Source organism: Cucurbita pepo, chromosome 6 (assembly GCF_057944985.1).
Source record: "Cucurbita pepo subsp. pepo isolate OVF chromosome 6, ASM5794498v1, whole genome shotgun sequence".
NCBI lineage: Eukaryota > Viridiplantae > Streptophyta > Magnoliopsida > Cucurbitales > Cucurbitaceae > Cucurbita > Cucurbita pepo.
Genome location: NC_141803.1, coordinates 5,629,957 through 5,650,893, shown reverse-complemented (window position 1 = coordinate 5,650,893; position 20,937 = coordinate 5,629,957). Strand labels below are relative to the sequence as shown.

At 34.8% G+C, this 20,937-nt stretch overlaps 1 protein-coding gene and 2 pseudogenes across 1 annotated transcript; all 3 read right to left on the bottom strand.

Annotated features, from left to right (window-relative positions):
* Window positions 1–231: 231 nt before the first annotated feature.
* Window positions 232–1,524, bottom strand: LOC147792198 (uncharacterized). The gene is made up of 2 exons (XM_087125016.1): window positions 1,167–1,524; window positions 232–1,004 (listed from the first exon to the last, which is right to left on the bottom strand). The coding sequence occupies exons 1-2, from the start codon at window positions 1,516–1,518 to the stop codon at window positions 355–357; spliced, it is 1,002 nt and encodes a 333-aa protein (XP_086981142.1). The 5' UTR covers window positions 1,519–1,524; the 3' UTR covers window positions 232–354.
* Window positions 1,525–6,871: 5,347 nt separating this feature from the next.
* LOC111797421 (cysteine proteinase inhibitor A pseudogene) lies at window positions 6,872–7,349 on the bottom strand (annotated as a pseudogene).
* Window positions 7,350–19,511: 12,162 nt separating this feature from the next.
* LOC147792197 (cysteine proteinase inhibitor 1 pseudogene) lies at window positions 19,512–20,052 on the bottom strand (annotated as a pseudogene).
* Between the last annotated feature and the right edge of the window lie 885 nt (window positions 20,053–20,937).

The following is a 20,937-nucleotide window of genomic DNA, read 5'->3' as shown; positions in this document are numbered from 1 at the left end:
GTTTTAAAATCTTGAGAAAAAGCTCGAAAAGGGAAAGTTCAAAAGCGACAATATCTGCTAGCGGTGGTGTGAGATCCCACATCGGCCCATCGATTGGAGAAGGGAACGATACATTTCTTATAAGAGTGTCGAAACCTCCCCTTAATAGACGCGTTTTAAAATCTTGAAGGGAATCCTAGAACGAAAAGTACAAAGAAGACAATATCGGCTAACGGTGGGCTCGGACTATCATACGTGAACTACCATAAGTTTTATTATAGACAAAATATGTTAAAAGTACAACCTTTTTCCTTAATTCCTCGTACTAACAAAAGAGAAACACAACATATAAACACAATCCAACGTTTGAACAAATCAAACTTCAAGGTTTTCAAGCTCAACATTTTTAGCCGTCAAAGGAACATAACCATTCAACAAATAAACTTGAAGATGATTGGACAGCGCCGACTTGTCGATATTCTCTTGGTGGTGTTCTTTGCAGACAAAATACAATACCGTCTCCAACACAAGCTGCCATAAGAAGAAACTCAAAAGCAAGAACAAACACACTATTCCCAAAATACCCCTCCCCACCATCCCAAACCAAACTCCATGAACAACAAGCTTCAAAAAAGCTTGTTGAATGATCACTAAAGAGGCATTGATGAGCAACAACATGATTGTGGCTACTAACATCTTTCCCTTCAATAGTGCCTTGCTCTTTGCCATTGCTTTAAATCCACACGACTCTTCTAAAACCGAGACGACGCTCGAAAGTTGCACTATGACGCTTAAATATAATAAGCCGATGAAGTAGATAGCGAAGAAGACGACGAAGATTGAACCATTGACATTGCCGTATGGCCCGTATTGTATTAGGAGAATGAAAAGTAGCAAAATAAACGCAAATATCGCGAGGAGATTGTATGCGAAGAAGGAAGCAAAAACACAAAAAAATGTCACTACGAGTCGCTTCCAAACCTTGGGCACGACGCTAACGACTTGCTTGAAAGAGATCTCTCGACCTGCGTTTAGAAATGGAGTAAGAAATTTTCCTTAACTTTTTGATAAAAAAATTAAATTTTGAAAAAAAGTTAGAGACCAAACAGACAGAAACCATATAAATATTTAAAATCTCGAAAACTTCAGGACCCAATTGGAAAGTAAACATCTTTCTTCACTCTTACCTGTGTGTATGCAAGCGACCGTATAAACCACGGCGGAGGTCGAAAGGAGAGAGAAAACGAAGAGGAAGACGATGTACGAGATGTTGAAGAGCCAAAAGAAGGTCCATTTAGGAGTGATGAGATCCGAGAATTCATCGAATTTGCGAAGATCTTGATCGTGATCGTTTTTGTGTAGCAACCATAGGTAATGGAAGAAGTTGCCAAAGAGAAGATTTGAAATCTCTATGTGAGCCAAGAAGATGAAGGTAAGAGGTAGAATCAATGAAAGAGCGATTTGGGTGAAAATTTTTCGCCACGTGAGGATGATTTCGTAGGTCTCTTGAACGATATCGACGATCTCGAGCGATGCCATGTTGGTTTTTGCTCTAAGGAATCGTAAAGATAGAGAAGAAGAAAGAGGATTTATAATGAGAAATGGAATAACATAATCTAGAAATATGAACTTGTCAAAGTCGTACCTAAAAAGAAAGAAAAAGAAAGAACTTGTCAAAATGAAGAACAATTAAGCGTTGAATTAGCAATAGAACACGACATAGTATTTGTTAATTAATTTATGGATTAGTTTATTTGGTGGTTGAATTTAAAAGAAGCGTATAAAAAAGTTTTAAAATTTTTAATTTGGTGTATAATAATTCTTTAAATTTTAAAAACATTTAATGAAGCCGTAAACTTTTAATTTTGTGTCAAATACGTCTCTAATATACCGATAAAAAGACTAAACGATGTTTTAGACACAATTAAAAATGTCTTTGTTATCTGAAATGCTTAAGTTCTTTGTCGTCGTTACTCTTGTCATCGTCCTACTCAATTGTAGCTTTTGCCATCGTGCACTATTGTGGGTTTCAAATGTCTTTGTTGTCATAATTGCCTAGCTATAATCCCCCGACCAAAGTAACCAGTGTAACGCTCCTAATTTTCTAAACCTGATTAGTGACGTCACCCATGCATTCATAATTCATTACGCGGAAGCTATCATAAATAACCTTGGAAACTAAACAAATTCATTCATAAAGATTCATAAATCCAAACAAAACCTAAACTCCGAAAATAAAACTTCAATACTGAATTCAAAATAAATCCAAATAAAACAATACTCAATGCTATAACTTAGAACAGTCTAATAAGAGTAAACTTCTAAAAATATATCGTCTCCAACTTCCATGGTGGCCTCAGCTCCGCCGTCAACCGTACATTGGCGCCTTGCCTTTACCTGAAAAATGTAGATAGCACGTGACATGAGTATTTTATGAAATACTCAGTAAGTCACCCCACTGTTGGGGTTAGGAATGCAAACACATGCAACATATGAGCGGGACCTAACTTTTCATAAACATTTCATAGCCTTGGGCGCTTTTCTATTCCGGGTAGGGTTGGATGTGTGGTACTCCTTCACACATGGCCGATGTACGTGTACATGGACCCACCAGGCGGGCTCATATACGTACCCCTGAGCCTAGCTTGATTGGGCATAACGTATTACACGTTGCCGGACACCACATAATAGAAAAGGGCCCGCATGATATCATGGCGAACATAAATATCGTAATTCATTCTTTCGTATCATAAAGGGAAAGATTCCCGATGCACGTGACATACATATATGCATGAGGTCCCTTAACATATCTAACATGGCATTACATAAGCAGTGCTAACATCGCATTTACGTTTCTTACATCATATGGCATCTCACATGACTTACATTACATGACATATTACATAAACATTCCAGTTGCATAAATTTCTCATGACATGACTCGATAATTCTACGTGTATCTATGGCATCAATCAACATATTCATGACATATAATACTAACATCTCATTCATGACATAACATAAACAGTCAACAGTCAACATCATTCATACATCACATAACATACACAATCTACGATCAACACAATCTATACATCACATAATCATATCACATAAATATGGTGCATGCAGGGGCTACAGGGCACGCACCATAATACAACACGTAGTAAGCTAACTCCAGCAGTAAGATCACTTACCTCGATGGTCTTGGTTGAAGTCACTCACAACGAGCTAATCCCAGCGGTTAAATACGCCCTATGATAACCACATAAAAACTTAGAACCTTTCATGACATACCCTAGCTAAACCTCATGCTATTTATCAAAAATAAACTCCCGACCGAATCTGTCTTTAACGTTTAGAAACCATACTGACCTCGAATGGTAAAATTAAGGGAAGAAACGGCTCCGGAAGGGCCAAAAACCTTAGAATCGATATATAATAGTGATACCTTGCCGCTAAGCCTAGTTACCGAGCCGGCCAACTAAGCCGCCAAGTCAAGCTGCGAGAATTGACGGAACCGAGCCGATTTCGTACACGTGCGAGCCGACCCGCACTGTGTACGTGTGCGAAGCTGCTGGGTGTGCGTCTGTGGCTCGACCATTCCAAAAACCTTGCATTTCTTACCCGACAAGCGACGAAACTCTAGTTTCCGCCTTCCCAATTCCGGCGACGCGCCGACAATCCCACAACGTCCTCAACACCGATTTCCGACAGTCAACCTTCTTTGACACAATGATCCCAACATCAATGCCTTACTTCTACTCGATTCTTCCTCCAAAGAGCAACCCCAACGTTCCGGACGAAAGTTTGGAGAGAAAATCGTTTTCAAGGGAGGTCAAAGGTTGGGCATAGGAATATAAAAAATAATATGAAGACATTTGCTTCTAGGTTCTAGGATAAGGAAATTTAGAGAAATATGAATGTTTCTATTAGGCAATAAAAGTCTTGCAGTAAATCCCTCGATTACGGGGAGATTACATTTAATTATTTATTCTATTTTTATTTGATTTGATTTTATTCCAGAAACCAAAACCGTTACAATTTCTAATAACTTCCTTGTTTAAAATTGCACCTTTTACGACGGGAACAAATGCATAACATAATATCTTATCATCTATAGAAATAAAAATAACAATCAACCAAATAAGATAAAAATGAAAAATCTAAAACGTTACAACCAGAGACTAACGTGTAGTTTATTTGGACCAGAGTTGTGTTTCCAATGATTTGTTTGATTTGTGATAACACTACACTCGTACATCTCTAAGTTGATAGTCACATGTTTCTTCAAGATTGTCATCGTTTTTTCTCTTTCACTTTTTCGTCTAGCTAGTGACATTAGTCAAACTCCTTATTGTCATTACTTTTGTCATCGTTGTACTCTATGTAGGTTTCAGAATGTCTTTGTCGTAATAAATATAAAATTCTGATAGTGTAATACAAAAGAAATCATACTACCATATCCGTAACGTGGAGAGGCTTGATGTAGCATCTAATGCTACGACGTCGAGCCTTCTCTCTATGAAGATGTGCACGTTCAGTGAAAAGTTGGCTTGTTCTCTAAAATTATATTTTCTAGTGTCTTATTTTCTCCGAACAATTTTGAATCTATCCGTAGAGTGAAAAATTAGGTTAAACATAGATAGGTTTTATATAATAGTGCCATTATTGATATAGATAAGGATAGTAAAGCACAATACATATCATTGTTTAATACATAATTAAGAAGTAATCATCCCTAATTAGTGTTTAAGGAGAGGCTTAAAGGATGTGAGGGTCCATGATTGCTCCCATGGAACATCCCACACGATAGCCTCGTAGAAATAAAGCCCATTATCGCCCTCTTTTGTTGCCCTTAGCACAAGGCGGTAGTTAACTCCAGACACAACTTGAGTCCAACCATCATCAACATGTGAGAAAATCAAGTGTTCCCCACTTTGGTTGTTGTGCTCCATCACTGCAAACCTTCCCCTCTCTTGCACTTGTGGGTCATTGATATCCTTAATGTGACTCCACCCACCGCATATTATATTTTCTCGGTTTGCGACGAGGGCATCGTTTTGGGACTTAGCTGCTACAGAACTCATCGTAACTTTTGATAGATGGTTTCGAAAAGATTTCTAATCGTAGTATGCTCTTGATCATGTTGAAGCTCGAAATTTATACTTGTGATATGAACTAAGATAATACTGTTAGCGTCGAATCTAATTCTTAGATTTAAAGATATCAACCATAGATCTTAATAGAATATCTTGTGGACCTCATCCTCAGTGAACAAGAGCAATGGTATTTCATGGCTAGTAGATAGGATAGCTATGAATCTAATTCAATAAGTTGGGGACCAATATTCCTTTATATCTATGATTAAAACTTATATGGCTATGAAATAAGAATCTCACTTCCCCATTCTTTTACATGGAAACAAATACGGTAAGATTCCACATAGGTGGGGAGGACAACGAAACATTCTTTATAAGAGTGTAGAAACATTCTCTAACAGACACGATTTAAAAACTTTGAGGGGAATCCCGAAAGGGAAAAGTCCAAAAAGGATAACATCTACTAGATGTGAGTTTGAACTGTCTGAGGATGAAATTCAGACGTGTTTTAAAGTCTTGACTGATCTAGACTTGAGGAGTCGGAACTGAGAAACCTAGAGATGCGAATCCATGTCAAGATCACCAAACCACTCTAGAGACTTAGAAAACCACAACGACAACCCTAGAAGACAAAGGTAGCGTTCTAGGCTAATAACAACTAGTACAGTGTCTAAAGAGCTTCCACTTCCCTTTCCACTCTAGTACGTTATTGTTGAGTTAGGCATGAGGTTGGTTAGAGACATGTGACTCGATGATTTGTTAGATTATTCTGCATGGTGGATTTGTCCTGTAGTTGGACATTAATTATGCGGTAGTCAGTGGTTACCCAGCATAGAGGATCCATCTTGTGAGTGGGCGTTGATCATGTGGGTAGCTAATGGAGCTGGAACGTATTGAGGGGTTGGCTCTCTATCTTTGACACCTATATGGCTTGTGGGATGAGTTTGCCAGTTAACCTCTCATGGATGACGAGCAAGCTAGCAATCACCATGTTGTTCCCATCTAATACAGGCTTCTTTGAGGTATTACCTCAACTTCAAACACATACTATCACGGTATAGTTAAGCTATCCATCCAAGACAGTGCACAGCAAGAAAAATACACCTAAACGCTAGAATAAATATGTGGTTACCAGTTAGGTCATGGATGCGATGACGAAAATACAACTAGGTATATTTATAAACTCATCCCCTTTTTCCTTTCTTTTTTAGGTGTTTGTAGGTTGTTGGTCAAGGTAGAAGAGCGTTTGAGAGCTATGTGGTCATAAAGGGGTCGTTATGTAGCGTCAGTCCGTCTTTGTATTTGAGTCTTTTGTACATTTTTTTGTAATTGTATCCCAAACCCATTTTTTCGTTTGTAATAAATTTGAATAGTATCGTCTTACAATTGAATTTTATTATGTATTTGATTTTGGGGTTGTTGCCTTTGTTTCTATTTAAATTTTATCAAACTTTCATCTTTTATTTTATTTAACCTTTTTAGTCTCGATCTAGGTTTTGAAACCTCAAAAATTGGGTCCTTAAACGTGACCTCCTACAAATTTTTTCTAGAATGCATGTGAATGAAGACAAAACATTAAAAAATGAGCTATTCTAATATGTGGGGGAAAATCTTCCCGCTCAAAAGTAAGAAGTAACGTGATCATATTGCAGAAAATGCAGTGGAATGTCAGGGCTATTAAGTGTTTACCTTCGATCAACCCTCGGTATATAATTCTATCTCTTAAGTCAATCAAATTTGGGTGAATTAGGGTTTACCTTCAATCAAGAGGAAATAAAGAAAGGAAACACAACTCAAATATTAGGCATAGATAGCCTTTATTTTATTGATATTGCATCGTTCATAGAAGCAATTAGTGGGTCAGTCCCTGAGTAAAGGTATAAACTCTATGAGCTCCCATGTCTTCTCCCATGGCTTAACATATACAATAGCCTCATAAGTCCCAGGGAAACCAAGTCCATTACATGCTTCAATAATAAGCCGATAATTTTTTCCAGCTACAACTTGAGTCCACCCCTTTATCACACAAATGAACTTAAGATGTCCCATTGTGTTCTTATTGTTCTCCATCACAGCAAACCTTCCCAACTCTTGCACGTATGGGTCCATGATATTCACAATCGGTTCCCATTGGCCACATTCAACACCCTTTTGGTCTTGGAACACAGCTTCATTTTGTCCCGGAGCAGCCTCCACGTATGAACTCATCGTCACGTTAGATTGATACTCGTAAAAGATTTCGTAATACTCGTTGCTCTCAGTCGAGTAACAGTTCAATATTTATAGTTGTAGTTGCGCCTAGAAGTTGATATCATGGAATCATTAAATATCTTGCGGACCTTATCAATATAGAGGGCACATACGATTTCCATCGATGACTAGATAGGTTCGAATTTGAATCAATTATTTAGGACCATTGCTTTCTCATTATGTTCATTGACCAATATCTTTTAGGCAGAATTTTCTTGATTGGTACAAAAGATTTGAAAATGTACCCTTCTAATTTGTACTAATTTATTTCATAGTGAAATTTCTTTATCGTGGATGGTAGTTTTTATCTTGTATTCGAGTTTTTATTGTAAAGTTTGTGTTTATAAGAAAGTAGATAGTTGCTCGCACTTGTTACTTTTTTCAATGGATGTGAGACCCCCACCAAATCCACCCCTTTCGGGGCTAGCGTCCTTACTGGCACATCGCCTCGTGTTTACTCCCTTTGGGGAACAACCTCATCGCTGTTACATTGTTCAGTGTCTGGGTCTGATACCATTTGTAACGGTCCAGATGAGCTTTCCTTTTCAGGTTTCTTCTCAAGACTTTAACCTGCTTATGTTAGGAAAAGATTTTAACCTATAAATAAATAAATAAATAAATAAATGATAGTTAAATAAATATGAGCACCTTGTATATTCCTATAAGAAAGTTATGATAATTCAAAAGAATCTGATTGACTTTGTTTGTCGTGTAATTCCTACTTTTGAATGTGAATATACAATGAAAAGAATCCTCTTTGAATATAATATCACATCACACATCAAAATTGTAAGGCTGAGATTGTTTTGGTTGTAATGTCTTAGGCCTACATTAATTATATATTCAAAGCTTATTAATATTATACTATTTCTAATTTTGTTTCAAAAACATATTAATTTGTCACTTCTTCGAGCTGAATGATGAATTTGGTTGTCACAATCGTTACTTATTTGGAGTCTTCAAATCTCGAACCATGATTCAAAAAATAATGGACAAAAGTAAATATAGTAAAATTTTGTACATAATTAAAAACAAGGACCATTTTTAAACTATACACGGATAGACTTATGCCCTAAGTTGACCCTTTCTATGACTGCAAAGCTCCCATCGCTCTGCCATCGGGATTGACAGTCAACAAAAAACTGAACAAAGACATATAGAACGGGTTGTGTACAAGAATACTCAATAAGCAGCCTATTTGTAGGTTCTCGTCACATCCTAAACTAAGTAATTTACCACGAATTTTCTCTAGGTTCTAGAAAATTTGAGCCTCATTTTATAGGTTATCTAAGCTTTTTGTGAAACTTCAAAGTGCCAAGTGGAGCCTATTGAGGCCTGAAAGTTGTTCATTGGTTCTAGCACCATGGATCTACTAGACAACGTATCTCATCTTTAAGTGAACCAACTCTTCTATTCTCATACTTAGTAAGCTTGTATAGTCATAATAGTGAATCATCGATATTGTTGGTTGAGGCGCAATCTCATCATATTCATTGAGAACGTATGACATCATCTCTTATAAACATCGTTTGGGTAAGGTTTGTTGGCGACCCTTGACAAAGGGTCATAGTATCATATTGAATCTGGGGGAGTGACGACATGTACCTACCAACTAATAAGTTTAGCGGTATAGTTTCTATTCCCTTCTATACAGATTTACGATAGTGCAACTATGTTCATGATGAGACCCAAGGTCATTGCAACACTCCCCAAGGGAACTCATCTTGAGCTAATGTGAGATCCCACGTCGGTTGGAGAGGAGAACGAAACATTCTTAATAAGCGTGTGGAAACATCTTCACAGCAAACGCGTTTTAAAATCCTTGAGGGAAAATCCAAAAGGGAAAGTCCAAAGAGAACAATTATCTGTTAGCGGTATGCTTGGGTTGTGACAGCTAACTACCCATGTAGTCCCTAGCCTGCCCTCACGACTAATTAACAAAGTCCCGACATCAACCTTTGACATGTTTCTATACTCAATAGTAACTCAAAGATAGACCAATCTAGGTCAAGCTTGAAGGTATAGATTCTTGATTACCTAAGCTTGACCAAGGCGTTACTTGGTTTGACCCTGGCCGCCAATTAGTGCTATGATGTACTCGTGGAAATAGGAAATGATATTGGCTCTAGAAAGGGAGGGACACTGCATGTTTGGCTAGCGGAAGGGACATGATTCATGACGTCATTCGTGGGGAGAAAATCAAATGAAAATGTAACGTCGGGCAAGATTCGAAGGTTGGCAGACCGCAACCAAAACCCGATGACCCAAAAAATCGCGCTCGACCAGGTCGAGTAGCCTCCATCCAACTCAATTCCTAGTGTCCCATGTGTCAGCCTAAGAAATTTTAAGGTTTCCCAGAGCGCGCCCCAAGATTCGAACTTCTCGTCATCGACCTTGAAATTGGCAACTGGTGCCGCGCCATGTTGCATGCTGAAAAAATGGAGTTTCGTCTCCGTTTCAATAATGACCTTAATTTTACTTGAGTCAGGACCTACGGGTGAGTTTTCAAAAAATTTGGAAATTTCAACTAGTGTAAAAGAAAGTTTTGAAGGACATGCTTCATCCCTATAAGTAACCATACATGAACAATAGGCAAGTAATACTTGAAGGGATTGTTAGGACGTGTTAGCATGCGAACATAGTTTACCTTAGATGGTTAGAATATACATTATTATGGCTTAGAATTAGCAGTTTGGATGAAAAGGATACATATGCTACTAAGAAATTGCCCCTAAAATGAGAAATTGAGAAGCATGTCTATCTTAATGTCTTCCGCTATGTTAAAATGGAGGATGAGACTTTGTGATTTGTTCTTCAAATGATTGATGGATGTTATCTCCCCGTTTAGATTGTTTGATTGCATGTATGATTTATGTTTTATAATTTCCATGCACTAGGCAGTTGATAGGAATACCTACCTAATAAACGTGTATGGATGAGTAGAACACATTTTTCATGCTATAACAACCAATACGTACGAAAAAAAGAAGAAATGGATGATGATGCATCTTGAGTGCTTTAAATTCGTAAGAGAACTCAACTAAGAGATTAGAGTGCTATAGTTAGAGAAGAATACATGTTGAATCAGGTTTGCATGCTAGGATCGTGAGCAATCAGAGGTTTAGACCTATGTGCATGCAGAGACTAGTTTAGCTCGAGGAGCTAATCCCGAACGTTCTGGAAATGAGAAATGGGGTGTAAACTACCTAAATACCCCTAAGAACCTAGTAGACCTTCACGACATCTAATTATGATTAAAGTAGCGTATCATAGCCCTGAGACTAGTTGAGATGTTATTGAGTGTAGATCGGAGACATGGTTGAAGTCGTGATCTCTTTAAACTGGGTCTAAATAAGGATTAGGGACTACACAAGTAGTTAGCTTAAGACAGGGACCGCTATTGAGTGTAGAAACGGGTGAATCCGTAAATCAATCCTTGTTAGACTTGGGACTACATGGGTAAGCATCAAGATGAAAACCTCTATTGAGCATAAGAAGGGGTTAAGGCTGACCCGCAACATTGTAAACCAATCTTGGAAGAGAATAGGTGTTGGATCGGTATGGCAACCCTAGAGGGGGGGTGAATAGGGTTTTAACGATAAAAGTGTTTAAACGTGATTAATTTTTCTAATGATGAAACTTTTTACAAATAAGTAGAAGATGATAATTACTATAACAAAGTAATTCAAGTCAAAACAATAATCAAGTAGAACATGCAATAAATCACAATAATAATTTTGAAATTAAATAGAAAAGAGTTAGAGAAAATGACACCGTAGTTTTATAGTGGTTCGGTCAAACTCGACCTACTCCACTCCCCAAGCGCCTCTTGGGAATTTGAATAAAGAACTTTCTCGACTCTTTCCACGGATCTGAGTCAAACCGCTACACCGCTCTTTTTACGAGTTCAAGAGCAAACTCAATCCTTTCCACGGCGCAGGATCAAACCGATACAAGTATTTGAGTTTGATAACAACACACCACAACTCTCTCAAAAGAGTAGATTTACAATTTGGGATACTCACAACTATTTCCTCACAATACAAAAATAAGCCCTCTCAAGAATAAGATGAAAAGAAATAAACTTGTAAGCTTGGAGAGAGCAACAAACAATGGAGACTTTGAACAAATAAGGATTGAAGAATGTATGTAAGTTGTGTATTTTAAAATGTGGGGAAGATGAGTTTATATAGAGGAGAAAAGTGGCAAAATGTAGGATTGAATATTGACCATTGGATTGTGTTAGGAATAATGGAAGGTGGAGATTAAAAGTAAATAAATAAGAAAATTTTCTAAATTCATTTATTTCAAAATTTTAATATAATAGTAATATAATATAATAATAATAAAAAGTTATGTGATTAACGGTCAAATGAAATTCAAAATTTATTATAAATATAATAATATAATAATAATAAAAATTATGTGAGTAACCACCAAAATTTTAAAATATAATAATATAATAATATAATATAGTAATAATAAAAATCGATGTGAGTAACGGTTAGATTCAAATTTATATTTTGTAAAAATAACTTTATTTAAAAATATAGTAATAAGAAAAACTCCACCATTTGTTACTCTCCCAAAATCATAAATGTCATACTTTGATGTATTTTGATTTGTCCATCATTTTGATTTTGCTGCCACATCATCACGTCGGGTATGTTGTCTCGACTGTAATTTCTTCGTTTTAGCTCTGATTTGAGTAATTGAAAAGTCATTGAAATCGTTATTCCCGACCTTATACTGTGGACAGTTCAAAATACTGAAAATAGTTAATAATTAAAAAGTAGGTTTGTTATCATCAAAACATCAATTAATTGATTGAAATTAATTAAAGTGAGATCAAGGCCAAAAAGCCAACAATCTCCCCCTTTTTGATGATGACAAACCATTTCAAGAAAAATTCATAAAAACCAAGGTAATACACCATCCATGTAATAATACCAATACATGCTAATATATTATTATAAATTTTACTCAAGCAAATTCTCCTCCTATATTAATGCCTCAAGAAATTATGAAAACATAAAACAAGTAAATGATTCCTAAATAATAAAACAACAAACTTAGAGCATATTTTTCTTAATTTTCTCCCCCTTTGTAATCATCAAAAAGAACCATCCAAAGAGAATACATTTAAGAATGACATAATGGCTCCCCTAAAAACATGCATTAAAAAATTATAAAATTCAAGATATATCACAACGAATAATACCAAGCTCAAGCCTATTTTGCAAAAATTTTCTTCATTCAATGGCTTGGTGAAAATATCGGCTAGTTGATTATTAGAGTTTACAAAATCAAGAATAATATGTCCATTTTGCACATGCTCTCTAATAAAATGATGTCTAATGTCAATATGTTTAGTTCTAGAATGATGAATAGGATTTTTAGTTAAATTAATAGCACTTGTATTATCACAAAATATAGGCACACTATGAAACATTAATCCAAAATCACAAAGAGTTTGTTTCATCCAAAGAATTTGAGCACAACAACTAGCAACCGCAATATATTCCGCTTCGGTAGTAGATAAGGCAACCGAATTTTGCTCTTTACTAAACCAAGACACTAAGGAACTACCAAGAAATTGACAAGTTCCACTAGTACTTTTACGATCAAGTAAGCTTCCGGCAAAATCCGCATCAGAATATCCTACCAATTTAAATTCAACATTTCTAGGATACCACAATCCTAAGTCAATAGTTCCAAGCAAATATTTAAATATTCTCTTAACCGCATGTAAATGAGATTCCTTAGGACAAGATTGAAATCTAGCACAAAGACACACACTAAACATAATATCGGGTCTACTAGCGGTCAAATAAAGTAAAGATCCAATCATACCTCGATAAGCTTTAATATCCACACTTTTACCTTTTTCATCCTTGTCAAGCTTAGTGGATGTGCTCATGGGAGTTCTTGCAATCTTACCTCCATTGAACTTGAATCTTTTGAGCAAATCTTTAGTGTATTTCTCTTGATTGATGAAGATACCATTCTTGAGTTGTTTGATTTGAAGTCCAAGAAAGAAACTAAGTTCTCCCATCATACTCATCTCAAACTCACTATGCATACATTTAGAAAATTCTTCACATAAAGAAGGATTAGTAGAACCAAATATGATATCATCCACATATATTTGCACTAATAGCATATCGTTTTCTTTAATCTTAATAAAGAGTGTAGTGTCGAGTTTGCCCATTTTAAAATCATTCCCGATAAGAAAATTACTAAGTCTATCATACCAAGCTCTTGGAGCTTGTTTTAAGCCATAAAGAGCCTTTTTCAACTTATAGACATGATGAGGAAATTCTACATTTTCAAATCCGGGAGGTTGTTCTACATAAACTTCCTCCATAATATAACCATTCAAAAATGCACTTTTCACATCCATTTGATATAATACAAAATTTTTGTAAGAAGCAAAAGCAAGTAACATTCTAATAGCTTCTAATCTAGCAACGGGTGCAAAAGTTTCTTCATAATCTATGCCTTCCTCTTGACAATAACCTTGAGCTACAAGCGTAGCTTTATTTCTAATGATATTCCCATTTTCATCCATTTTATTTCTAAAAACCCATTTGGTTCCAATAATAGAAGTATTAGATGGCCTAGGGACTAATTCCCAAACTTTGTTCCTCTCGAATTGATTTAGCTCTTCTTGCATGGCTAAAATCCAAAACTCATCATTTTCGGCATCCTTAAGACTTTTTGGTTCAATTTGAGAAACAAAAGCAAGATTATTAAATAAATTAATAGAAGAGCGAGTTTTCACACCTTGTTCGAGATCACCAAGAATCAAGTCCTTGGGATGAGACAAGGCATACCTCCATTCTTTTGGCATTGATGAAGAACCTTCTTCCTTTAAGCTCACCTCTTCTTTACTCGTAACCATTTCTTTGCCGTTGTCACTAACGAGTAAATCTCCAAAATTTCTTTCTAAATCATCACTACAAATAGACTCATTAGAAATATTATTGCAAGATTCATCAAATACCACATGCATAGATTCTTCAATAACTAGAGTTCTCTTATTGAAAATTCTATAAGCTTTACTAGTAGATGAATAGCCAAGAAAAATACCAATATCCGTTTTTGAATCAAACTTTCCAAGCTTTTCTTTGTTGTTCAAAATAAAACATTTACAACCAAAAACTTTGAAATACCCAACATTTGGAATTTTGTTATGCCAAAGTTCATAAGGAGTTTTATTTAATGAAGGTCTAATTAAAACTCTATTTAAAATATAACAAGCGGTATTAACTGCTTCCGCCCAAAAATATTTAGGTAAATCATACTCATTTAACATTGATCTAGCAAATTCTTGTAAAGTACGATTTTTCCTTTCAACCACACCGTTTTGTTGAGGAGTCCTTGGAGAGGAGAAGTCATGAGAAAGACCATTATCTTCACAAAAATTTTCAAAGGCAACACTATCAAATTCTCCTCCATGGTCACTCCTAATTTTAGTAATTAAAAATCCTTTTTCATTTTGAACTCTTTTTACAAAACTAGCAAATCTTTTCAAAGCATCATTCTTATGTTTTATCATCAAAACCCAAGTAAATCTTGAAAAATCATCCACTATCACAAAAGCATAATAATTTCCTCCATAACTAGCTATTTTAGAAGGGCCAAATAAGTCCATATGGAGTAGTTGAAGAGGTCTAATAGTAGAAATCATATTTTTAGATTTGAAAGAAGACTTAGTTTGCTTACCCATTTGACAAGCGTCACAAATTTTATCTTTTTCAAATTTAAGTTGAGGAAGACCTCTAACTAATGAATTTTTTGAAATATTTGAAATCAAGTACATACTAGCATGTCCTAGTCTTCTATGCCATAGCCAAGAGTTATCAAGCAAAACCGAAAGACATTTATCATTTGTAGGACAATCATTCAAATCAATAGTATACACGTTATCATCTCTATTTCCTACAAACAAAACTTTTCTATCACTAGCATTTTCAATTATGCAATTATTCTTATCAAATACAACTCTAAAACCTTTATCACATAATTGACTAATGCTAAGTAAGTCATGCTTTAAACCATCAACTAATAATACATTTTCAATGAGAGTACAAGAGTCATTACCTATAGTACCCTTACCAATTATTTTACCCTTCTTGTTATCACCAAAGGTTACTAAGCCACCATCCTTCTTGGAAAGATTCACAAACTTGGATGGATTACCCGTCATGTGTCTTGAGCAACCACTATCCAAGTACCACTTATTTTTCTTGGAGGCTTTCAAACAAACCTAAAAACAAAGATATTCAAAATTGACATTTTGGTACCCATACTTGTTTGGGTCCTAGAAAGTTAGTGTTCACAAATTTAGGAATCCATTTCATATTTGCATTCATATTAAAGACATTGTATTTGGATAAGTAACAAGAATAATCTTTATGTCCAAACTTACCACACGAAAAACAAACAACATTATGCAATAATTTATTTCTTAGACTAAATTTGTGTATTCTATTTTTATTCGAAAAATTATTTTCTAAAACATTGTTAAATTTTGTATTTTGAGAAACTTTTCTTGCTAAAGGGATGTTTTGAGAATTTTTCAATTTAAAGCACTTAGGTCTAATATGGCCTTCAACACCACAATAATGACATATAGGCACAAATCTAGATTTATCATACTTAGATACAAATTTACTATTAGATTTAGACAAGATAGGGGATGCTTTAACAAATATTGTTTTAGAACTTGAAGGTGTAGAACATTCATCAATATAGCCTAATCCTCTTTTATCACCATATGACTTACCTCCTTCAAGTATTTTATCTAATTTTTGAGCACCTATTGTTAACATTTTAATAGACTCCTTAGCCCTACCGAGTTCTTGCAAATTATTTGATTCATTTTCTTTGAGCAATTTAATTAATTTATCTTTTTCACAACAATCATGCTCAAGAGACTTGACTTTATCAATTAATGCATTTTTCTCATCACAATCAAATACATGCTTTTCACAAGGTACATCAATTTTAACAATATTATGATACTTCTCTTTTAAGTAAGAAATTTCATTTAGTAAAGACTTATTTTCAATAATTGAAGTCTTATATTTCTTTTTAAGCACAACATACTTTGAACTAAGTTTTTCTAAATCAATTGTCATCTCATCAACAAGTTTAAATAATTCATGATAAGAAAGAGATTCAAGAGTTACCTCATCTTCTAGTTCATCTTCTTGTTCATCCTCTTTGTCACTATGAGCCATGAAGCAAAAATTTGCTACTTCTTCATCACTTCCACTTGCACTTTCATCACTATCATCCCAAGTAGCCTTCATTGCTTTCTTCTTGGATTTCTTAGATGATTTGAGGAGAGGACAATCCGTTCTTATATGACCCGGCTTTTTACATTCATAACATATTACCTCATCGTTTTTGCTCTTTTCACCTTTTGACTCTTTTTTATTTGTGAAATGTTTCTTGAATTGTTTCTTCCTTTTAATAAAATTTTTATACTTACGTGTGAAGTAGGCGACATCATCTTCATCAAGGACGTCCTCATCTTCAGAGTCAACTTTGATGGACTTTAGGGCTATACTTTTCTTCTTTTTGGATTCTTCTTCCATGTGGCCGTTCATGGTAATCTCATGTGTCATGAGAGAACCAACGAGTTCATCCAAAGGAAGCTTTGTGAGATCCTTTGCTTCTTGAATCGCCGTCACTTTTGCCTCCCAACTTTTAGGCAGAGACCTAAGAATTTTTCTTACATTTTCGGAAGTAGAATATATTTTTCCAAGATTTTTCAAAGCATTTAAAATATTAGTAAATCTAGTAAACATATCACCAATAGGTTCATTTTCCTCCATTTTAAATAGTTCATAATTATGAACTAACATGCTAATTTTTGTTTCTTTAACTTGATTGGTTCCCTCATGAGTTACTTCAAGAGTTTTCCAAATTTCATATGCCGAAGAACACATACATACTCTATTAAATTCATCATTACTTAAGGCACAATACAGACAATTGATAGCACTAGCATTCAAAGAACATTTTTTCATATCATGCTCATCAAATTCATTTTCTAATTTAGGCACCTCAATATTATTAACAATTTTTATTGGAATGTAAGGACCATTACTAACATTTAACCACAATTGATAATCAACGGATTGCAAATAAATTTTCATTCTAGCTTTCCAACATGTATAATTTGTTCCATCAAAATAAGGTGGCCTAGAAGTTGATTGCCCTTCACTAAAACCATTTTTAACACGTAGGTTTGCCATTAGCTCGAACAATAAAGTTTAGATAAAAAATCTATGGGAGCAACCTGCTCTGATACCAATTGTAGGATCGGTATGGCAACCCTAGAGGGGGGGTGAATAGGGTTTTAACGATAAAAGTGTTTAAACGTGATTAATTTTTCTAATGATGAAACTTTTTACAAATAAGTAGAAGATGATAATTACTATAACAAAGTAATTCAATTACAAATAAGTAGAATATGATAAATCACAATAATAATTTTGAAATTAAATAGAAAAGAGTTAGAGAAAATGACACCGTAGTTTTATAGTGGTTCGGTCAAACTCGACCTACTCCACTCCCCAAGCGCCTCTTGGGAATTTGAATAAAGAACTTTCTCGACTCTTTCCACGGATCTGAGTCAAACCGCTACACCGCTCTTTTTACGAGTTCAAGAGCAAACTCAATCCTTTCCACGGCGCAGGATCAAACCGATACAAGTATTTGAGTTTGATAACAACACACCACAACTCTCTCAAAAGAGTAGATTTACAATTTGGGATACTCACGACTATTTCCTCACAATACAATAATAATCCCTCTCAAGAATAAGATGAAAAGTAATAAACTTGTAAGCTTGGAGAGAGCAACAAACAATGGAGACTTTGAACAAATGAGGATTGAAGAATGTATGTAAGTTGTGTATTTTAAAATGTGGGGAAGATGAGTTTATATAGAGGAGAAAAGTGGCAAAATGTAGGATTGAATATTGACCATTGGATTGTGTTAGGAATAATGGAAGGTGGAGATTAAAAGTAAATAAATAAGAAAATTTTCTAAATTCATTTATTTCAAAATTTTAATATAATAGTAATATAATATAATAATAATAAAAAGTTATGTGAGTAACGGTCAAATGAAATTCAAAATTTATTATAAATATAATAATATAATAATAATAAAAATTATGTGAGTAACCACCAAAATTTTAAAATATAATAATATAATAATATAATATAGTAATAATAAAAATCGATGTGAGTAATGGTTAGATTCAAATTTATATTTTGTAAAAATAACTTTATTTAAAAATATAGTAATAAGAAAAACTCCACCATTTGTTACTCTCCCAAAATCATAAATGTCATACTTTGATGTATTTTGATTTGTCCATCATTTTGATTTTGCTGCCACATCATCACGTCGGGTATGTTGTCTCGACTGTAATTTCTTCGTTTTAGCTCTGATTTGAGTAATTGAAAAGTCATTGAAATCGTTATTCCCGACCTTATACTGTGGACAGTTCAAAATACTGAAAATAGTTAATAATTAAAAAGTAGGTTTGTTATCATCAAAACATCAATTAATTGATTGAAATTAATTAAAGTGAGATCAAGGCCAAAAAGCCAACAATAGGGACTACACAGGTAGGTGATTTAGGGTGAACGCTTGTATTGAATTTAAGAAAGCGTCAAGGTTGATGTCATGATGCCGTAAACCCGTCTTGAAAGGGGACTAAGGACTACACAGATAAACGACTCATGATGAATCATTTGGACCTTCGAGACCTACACAAAAGCCTAGAGCGCTTGAAAGGAGGTTGCACAAACTTCCTAGAAACCAAAGAAAAGCCGTAGAAACATACTAGGAGATGGAAGCAATTAGGGCCTATAAATAGGTTTCTTACCGAGTATTTGTATTCTCACCCCTTTTCCTTTTTTTAGGCATCAGTCGAGGTGGGGAGGTCAATAGGAGCTGCGGTATCACAAAGGGGTGTCGACTTCGGACATCAATTAATTTGAGTTCTTTTTACGGTTGAAATTATATTCTTGTGTATGATTGAAATTCACATAAAATAGTTCTATATTACTCAAAAAATATATCATTTTCTTCCTTGAATCATTGGGTGAATCATAAGTCAAAGTGAAAGGAAAGAGAAAAGCACACCAAATCTAGAAACAATAGTATACATAGATACCACTTTCATTTTATTATCTCATTCATAGATCATAAAAGGAAACATAACCCAAATATTAGGCATAGATAGCCTTTATTTTAGTGCCCCATTTGTTCATAGATGTGATTCATAGAAGCAATTAGTGGATCAGTTCTTGAGTAAAGGTACAAACTCTATGAGCTTCCATGTCTTCTCCCATGGCTTATCATATACCATAGCTTCATAATTCCAAGCCATACCAACGTCGTTTCTCGCTTCAATAATAAGTCGATAATTCGTTCCAGCTACAATTTGGCTCCATCCCCTTAGCACACAAATGAATTTCAAATGTTCCCCACTTTGCTTATTGTGCTCCATTACTGCAAACCTTCCTATCTCTTCCACATATGGGGTGATTTTCTCAATCGGTTCCCATCGACCATATTCGAGATTTTTCGGATCTTGAATCAGGGCTTCATTTTGCCCAGGAGCAGCTTCGACGTATGAACTCATCGTAACGATTTGATTGATAGTTTTAAAAGACTTTGTAATGATGGTTTGCTCTCGATTGAGTAAGAATGCAGTATTTATAGCCTCAGTTCTGCCTAAAAGTTGATATCATGGAATCTAATTCGTATACTTTATAATTTATAGAATTTGATATCGTAGAATATCTGATAGATATCTGAATATAGAAAAAGTATAATTTCCTTCGTTGAGTAGATAGCCTCGAATTTGATTCAATTATTTTGGACCATTGCTTTTGATTGTCTTCGTCCTTACAAGTTACACCAATTATGTTTTCGTGAATTATTGTATTGATTTTTTAGGCAAACACATCAAGAAAGTAAAGAGTTCCAAAGTAGTATACAAAAAGTTTATAACATCGGGCTTCAAAATATTTAAGTTTGGAATTGTGAGATCCCACGTTGCTTGGAGATGAAAACATTATTTATAAAAGTGTGAACGCATTTTAAAATCATGATGTTGACAACGATAGATAACGAGTCAAAACGAACAATATTGGTAAGTGGTAGACTTGTATTGTTACAAATGCTAAGCCATCAGGTTGACGATAGTACGTAATGATCCAAAACGGACAATATCTACTAGCTAGAGACCCAAAGCGGACAATATCAACCAATAGTGTCATTGGGTTGTTACAAATGGTATCAGAACCAAATACCGGGCATTATGCCAACGAAGACGCTTGCCTCCAAAGAAAGTAAATTGTGTGATCCCACGTCGAGTAGGAGAACACTTCAAAAGAATCTAATTGACTTTCTTTATTGTGTAATTCCTACTTTTGATGGGAATATTCAATAAAACTAATCCTCTTTGAATTTAATATCACATCCAATTGTAAAGATGAGAATTTTTTTTTGGTGTATCCAATTAAGTACGTCTACATTATTTCTTCGATTAAGAAATTAGATGTTTAAA

What these genes read in the sequence shown, in the direction of transcription:
- LOC147792198 (XM_087125016.1), bottom strand. Translation starts at nt 1,518, where the DNA reads ATGGCATCGCTCGAGATCGTCGATATCGTTCAAGAGACCTACGAAATC. An exon ending in GGTCGCTTGCATACACACAG is followed by an intron (nt 1,005 to 1,166) that starts GTAAGAGTGAAG and finishes TTCTAAACGCAG; the next exon opens with GTCGAGAGATCTCTTTCAAG.